Genomic DNA, 7,061 nt, shown 5'->3' on the forward strand with positions numbered 1-7,061 from the left:
TCACTATATTAAAAGTAACATGACAAAACTCTGTTCAGACAGTGAATGGACTGATTCTTATATGGCGCTTTTCTACTCTCCCGGATTACTCAAAGTGCTCTACAAAACATGCCACATTCACCCAATCACACACTTTGTCTAAACTGAGTGCTTCCTAACTACATTCATACACATTCACACTCTTGCAGACTGGAGGAACCAGGAATTGAACCACTAACCTTCCGATCAGTAGGTGACCTGCCCGGAGCGAGGCCTTAAGCGTCATTGCCATACCTGGCCCACATCTGCCATGACACCAGTCAGTCAGAAGTGCCAACTTGATGCCAGATCCGGGCCAGACCTATTTTCTATGACCCTGGGCCACATAACCCAAAACCACAATCGAGCCAGATATGGCATGCCATCACATAATGTAATAGAATAGGCTCTAGCCTTCTATTATATCCTCCCTCCTTCCCCTTTTTCTATCCTGCATGTCACCTTTTACATTGCCATACTGTACTATACTATATCACATCTAATTGAAAACGGAAGTAACATTAATAGAAATGATGACATAAACAGCTAAAACAAACACATGATTAAGAGGAGAACTGAGGTTCAGACATTATTTCGCAACAGTTATGGTTTCATCTTTAGTTAACCCTTTAAAGCCGGTCGGAGCGGGCACGCTCCGTTTTGCGTAACTATTTTTAAATCCCCGTAGAACCGGAACCACATAAGCTAGCACAATAATTTTTTTTTGCATATGAAACTGGAGGAGTTGTACTTACATCTTATGCCATCAGCTTGTCCTAGGTCACGGTTTCCTTCCACATATAGCTTTGCAAAAATAGCATAAAAAGCGCTTGCAGGAACAAAAACATAATATTCCAGAAACACGCTTTGCCGATCCGATCAGCTGTTCATAGCACTTCCTACATTGAAATAGACGTCAGCAATCGCATGTCCGACATTACCTGCTCGAAACCGGAAGTGACGTCATTTCCGAGGAAAATGTAGCTTTTTTACTTGTAGGCCTTATAAGCCTATACCAGTGTTTTTAAAAGTCATGTTTGACTTTATGCTTTTCTGAATAGTTTCTGGGATACTTAGAACTCAAATTGCACTGATTTAAATAGTTTATTTTGATGCACATGCTGTTTTCTTTGCAAATTTGCATTATAGGATTGTTTTTCGTTTTTTCTGCAGTATATAAAAATTGGTGTATCTGAAAAATAAAACTATGAAGACACTCAAAATAAATTTGCTGTTGTTGTCAACTATTTTTTGCAACTTTTATGTATTTACAGTTTTGAGGGATAAGCCTCTTAAATTTCTCTAACTAGAAATATATATAACAAAAACAAAAACGATTTTTAATTTTTTTGTAGTTTTTTGGAATTTTTTGCAATTTATGTAATTACTATGGACTTCATGCATACATATTATTAAAATTTGGACTATAACAGTTTAATTGATGTATAGCAACTTGAAATGCTCCCAAAAATGGCACTACAGCATGTAAAAATATAAAGTAAGCTCTGGCGGATTTGGTTCTATGGTAGGTCTTAAAGGATTAATCGTTTTTAACTGTTTTGACCAAGGGAACATAAATGTTTATGAATGCCTGATCGCTATTAAACCTAGTTTTGTGCTTCATGCAGAAAACCATCAAGCTTCTAAAACAGCAGTAAGTCTGCTCTAGAAGCATGTAACTGTCCAAATTGTCCCATCAGTGCAACTAATGGGCCATCCTCAGCAAAACAAGCCACAGTATCACCCCTTCTCCACCAAACTTTAAAGTTTGCAAATCACCTGCAGTAATTATACTGTCACTTCACTGCAAGACAGATCATGGTTTGAACCTGCCAGCGAGCTGGCATCCTTTTGCATGGATTCTCTCTGGGTACTGGCTTTCTCCCCTGGTTCAAAGATTTTAAGTCTTCTGAAAACAGGTGTGAACACTATGAATAGTTCTCTCTCTCACTCCCTCTATGTTGGCCATGCCATAGCCTGGCAACCTGTCAAATGTTTAACCCTTTTGCCCAGTGCCCTGTCTTCCTCCCCTCACCCCAACCGGTCGCAGCAGATGGTCACCCCCTCCTGAACCTGGTTCTGCTGGAGGTTTCTTCCTGTTAAAAGGGAATTTTTCCTCCCCACTTTTGCCAAAGTGCTTGCTCATACGGGGTCAAATAATTGTTGGGGTTTTCTCGGATTTTTAAAAAAATGTTTTTATTGGAGGGTCTTTACCTTACAATAGTTGTCTCGAGGCAACTTATGTTCTGATTTGGCACTGTACTTTATAAATAAAATTGAATTGAACTGATAGTTTGGATAGCATGTGGTCAACACATATTTAGTACTTCCATATGAATATATGGATGTACTAAATATCACCATGTAGCTTCTGGCTGTGTCTGCATTTCTTTGTGAAATGCAGGCTCTGAGCAGTGATGATACTCAATCATGCAGTATATCTTTAATCAACATCATGCCATATGTCATATGTTAATAGTTTACTGGCAAAGGGACAGGAATGAGGGCATGCAATCATTGTTACAGATAAAACATGCTGGGAGGGTGTTTTTCTGAACGCTATCCAAAAACTCCTAAATAATCATGATCATCATAACAGTCTAATGTTACATCATTTCTTCTTGTGTTTTTCTCCAGAGCTACAGAATAAATCAACTGATAAGTGACATTGAGTGAAGCTGGATTTTTAAGGAGTTGCAGCAAATTTTTGGCCTTTGTAAACAGAAGGGATATTTTATTTTATGATTACATTGAGAACAACACTAATTACATTATATTATATAATTATAAAAACCTTCTCCCTTAACTGGATGTTCTGTGGTATTACGCTGTAGAACCTCTTTGTTGACCAGTTAATGTGTAAAATGTAGTCACGATTAAGGATGGGAATCGAAAACCGGTTCTTGTTGAGAACCGGTTCCCACTGTTTCAATTAATTGGAATTGTTTGTCATTTCTGCAAATGATTCCCCTATTGATTCCAGTCACCTCGAATAACATCACCACGTTGTGGAGCGTCACTTACCTGGCAGGAAACATGGCTTAAGCGGCACAAACGCTCAAAAGTTTGGTTATACTTTACGAGAACGGATGACAACAGGGCAACTTGCAATACTTGCAAAGTAGATATTTCATTTAAGGGAGGAAACACTACGAATATGCAAAAGCATTCGCTTACAAAACACATGATAACCTTAAATAAATGTCGTGTTTTTAATTCCGCTCAGGACTCGTGAATCTCAACCCAGCAGCAGCGGTAACGTTTGCACATCCTCTCCCGTTAATACGGCAGGTAAATAATCAACTAACAGTGCATATTATGTTAGCGCGATCTGCCTTATTACAAAACCTGCTATTACTGTGCGCTGCATTTAGGTGACCATGATGAGAGAGACGGACAGAGTCTGGCTGGCTCAGATGCTGGTGAGTCACCGAGCAGTGACTAAGTTTGTGGTAAAAGGCTTGCACCCATTTGCCACAGTAGATGCCCCTGATTTTCAGTAAGTGAATGTGTTTAATTGTAGGCAGGAACATTACTGGAGATTCTTGTGTAATTGCTACAGAATAATTTATGTTATACTTTGTTAATGCTACAGAAGAATATTTATTTTATTAATATTTTACTTTTACAATTTTTTTTCCTGGGGACCCTGTGACACCCCATCAAAGAACCGTAGGCTGTGGATCTCTTAAGATCTCACTGTTGGGTTTGTAAGGCCATGTTACTCCTAAATTTTTATCTTGTTCAAGAGAAGATATAAAACAAAGTTCTAAGCTAATCGACCTTAGTGTTCTCCTTTTTTTAAAAACAAGAATTAATAGGAGAATCGATAAAGAATCAAATGGTTAAACAGGATCGAAAATGGAATCGGAATCATGAAAATTTTATTAATTCCCATCCCTAGTCACGATGAGGCAGTTATTTTGATGTTGATTGAGAAATAAAAATGTGCAATGAATGTCTGGCTGACATGAGTCAGTCAATTTTTTTCAATGTCATTTCCTGAGTTTGAAATTTCAAAAACAGTATATAATCACTGATCTTGGAGCTGTTCAGCACCTTCTCACTGGAAGGCTGAAGCTACTGGTTTGTGCTGAAAAGAAATAAAACAAGATATTCTACAAAAGGTGGGCTTCAAGCTCTCAGATTATCTTCTACCCTTTCTTTAATGAACTACATGTCACTTTGGGTCTTTTGTTTTTCACAGATACTAAACATCACCATGAAGCTGCTGACTGTGTCTGCACTACTTTGTGCAATGCTGGGTCTGACGACTGCTGCTGGTGAGTATTGCAGTATGTAAACTTTTAGTAATTGCAAATGACTAAATATTGCAATATACAGCATGTGTGGAAACATAATAAATAGAAAATTAAGTATCTGCCAACATCTGATGTTTTAATTTGTCTGCCTCATCCAGAAAGGGGCAGCAACTATGGCCTTATTTTTGTGCCACTACTTTGAGCGCACGTAAAAAAAAAATTAAGCGCACATAAAAAAAAATTGCAAGTGCAAGTGTTGCATTTTGAGGAGAAATTTATTTTGAGCGAAGAAAAGCTAAATTTGAGTGAACAAAATTCATTGCTGCGTGCAAAAAATGTATTTCAGTGTTTGCTATTATCCATACACACACACAATAGCAGCCCCTCTCGCTCAGTTTTTGCATTTGCGCTTGCTCGCAATGTGTTGTTTGCGCTCTCAACATTTCTGCCCGTGCGCGCTCAACTCTTTCTGTACACCCTTATATTTGTGCCACAAAACCAGCCAATCACAGACTTGGATGCAAAAAAAATCTGATGTTGATGGCTGTTTTGGTCTCCAATCAGCTTGAAATGACGAAATGCAATATCCCAGAATCCATTTCATCCAAAACTCAAACGAGGCAGTGGCGGAGGAACACAGAGTGGCGGAGTTTGAAATATTACTCTTTCTGGGTCACAAAATAAACTTTTAAGATATTTTCATGCGAGAATGGTGCTGTGTAAACTTCAAATATGTGCTGGACTTATTAAGACATCACATATTTGCATAAGTGCTCTAACGTTTTCGGAGATGCCTGTTACCCACCGAGTGATAATATATAAAGCTGAACTGACAAAAAAATCGGCCGACTGCACCACCAGATATTATAGGAAAAACCATAAAGCCTTTGAACTACAACAAACGCTGTTGTGACAGTGATGTACACTGTCTTGTTGGTATATATGTATGATTTGTATCACCTTCATGTTTCCCTCTCACCACATATCCAACCCGATATCATGAGCAGCAGCTTTTACAGCTGTGGCTCCAGCAAATATCAGCTGATACTAGAAAGTAATATTAAATACATTCTAACAACAGCTGATCAAGCTTGAATGTGCTGCTGTTGTTTAGCGCGACATCCGTCGGTTTCCACTTTCTGGCGCAAAGTGGGAGATAAACAAACAAGAGAGACGATCAGCTGATCATTGATCAGTTTCATGACTGAAGTAGCAACAGGAGAGGGAGGGGAGAGAATGAGAGAAGAAGAGGCAGCTATGCAGCTAACACAAAAAAACTCCAGCTTTGTGTCTTTTTTTTCATTGTAGCTGAAGTCCGGAGCGAATCACATTTTCTAGATTTCTAACAAACTAATCACAATAATTATGTCATGATGAACAGAAGGACAGCATGTGAATGAGTTTGATGTACAAAAAAATTGTTTTAAAGCTCAGAAAAAAAAATTAATTTACAAAGTTAGTACCAGCATCTAAAAATCATTTGTTGGTAGCTACTAAGTATTCTTTGTTTGTTTTCAGGACAACATCATGTAGAGAAAAGAGCCATATGTTGTCCCCATGGCTGGAATAAGTACGGCTACCGATGCTTCCGTTATTATTCGAATCCTTTGAACTGGGCTGAGGCTCAGGTAAAAACAGTGATGTTAATAGACCATGTATTTTTTTCCCCTGTTTATTTACTTTAATATGTTGATACTTTGTAATTCTGCTGTCTGTCAACCACTTTAGAGAGCCTGTGAGTCTGTGAATGCAAACCTGGCATCCGTACGCAATATCAGGGACTACTACTTCATTCGCAAGGTTATATATCATGCCACTCATGCCAATGGAGAAACATGGATTGGAGGCTCTGATGGACAAGTGGTATAGTACCATCACTATATAAGTTCTGACAGTTATAAAGTTAATTGCACTGATAATACAGTTTCTCTACATATTTATATTTGGAGGATGTAGCTTGTTTTAAAGTGTGTCATTGACTCTCCTTTTTTGTTTTCTAGGAGCGTTACTGGTTTTGGATCGATGGAACTCGCTTCAGTTATACACGCTGGTGTCGCACACAGCCTGACAACTTTTCAGGCAATCAGAACTGCATGACAATGAACTGGCTAGGTAAATCTCCCAAAGAATTCCTGAAAGCATAATGTAACATTCTGTGAATGCTAAAGAAAGAAAAAGTAAATGACTACTTCTTTGGGTTACAAATAGTAATAAATGTTGACTGAATATTTCATATGAATGACAGGAAAGTATATATAAGTGTCCATGTGATTTCAATGAATGCTGATTTTTGGTGCTTTCAGGAAAAGACTGCTGGGATGATCAGCACTGTGGCATCAGACACCCATACGTCTGTGTCAAGAACATGCTTTCGTTCTTAGGCTGACATGAAGGCATCTGGCAAAGAAGCAACTTTTACATCTTGACTTATTTTCTTTCGCTAAACTTTGTTTTCCAGAACAAATTGTTCTCTCTCTGCTTCTGAAATAAACTATTAAGCTTTGAATCAAACCGGTCTGTGAGTCTTTGCTCTGTTTTTCAAGGGTCTAACATTTGCATTTTTTTTGCAAATACAGCAGGACCTGCTGTGGTATTTGTCTGTGTGCTCTCTCTGCAGCTGTTTCTACCTAGTCAACCCAATATGTATCTATGTGTGCACCAATACCAAGGAAATCCAGGCCCTATATTGCTGTTACCAGAGGCGGAGCCAGACATTTTGTACACCCGGGGCTTAGCCCTGAAGGGTAGTATGCGTGCGTGTGTGTGTGTGTGTGTGGGGGG

The 7,061-nt window shown here is 38.6% G+C and overlaps 1 protein-coding gene across 1 annotated transcript; it reads left to right on the forward strand.

Moving 5' to 3' along the window:
• Positions 1-4,065: 4,065 nt before the first annotated feature.
• Positions 4,066-6,785, forward strand: LOC116326548 (galactose-specific lectin nattectin-like). The gene is made up of 6 exons (XM_031747892.2): positions 4,066-4,145; positions 4,226-4,301; positions 5,799-5,908; positions 6,009-6,143; positions 6,281-6,392; positions 6,584-6,785. The coding sequence occupies exons 2-6, from the start codon at positions 4,241-4,243 to the stop codon at positions 6,664-6,666; spliced, it is 501 nt and encodes a 166-aa protein (XP_031603752.1). The 5' UTR covers positions 4,066-4,145; positions 4,226-4,240; the 3' UTR covers positions 6,667-6,785.
• The last annotated feature ends 276 nt before the right edge of the window (positions 6,786-7,061 follow it).

This window comes from Oreochromis aureus, linkage group 3 (genome assembly GCF_013358895.1).
Source record: "Oreochromis aureus strain Israel breed Guangdong linkage group 3, ZZ_aureus, whole genome shotgun sequence".
NCBI classification, from domain to species: Eukaryota; Metazoa; Chordata; class Actinopteri; order Cichliformes; family Cichlidae; genus Oreochromis; species Oreochromis aureus.

Coding starts and splice junctions, on each gene's coding strand:
- LOC116326548 (XM_031747892.2), top strand. CDS start 4,241: ATGAAGCTGCTGACTGTGTCTGCACTACTTTGTGCAATGCTGGGTCTG. Junction 4,302..5,798: donor GGGTCTGACGACTGCTGCTG/GTGAGTATTGCA, acceptor GTTTGTTTTCAG/GACAACATCATGTAGAGAAA. Junction 6,144..6,280: donor GAGGCTCTGATGGACAAGTG/GTATAGTACCAT, acceptor TTTGTTTTCTAG/GAGCGTTACTGGTTTTGGAT.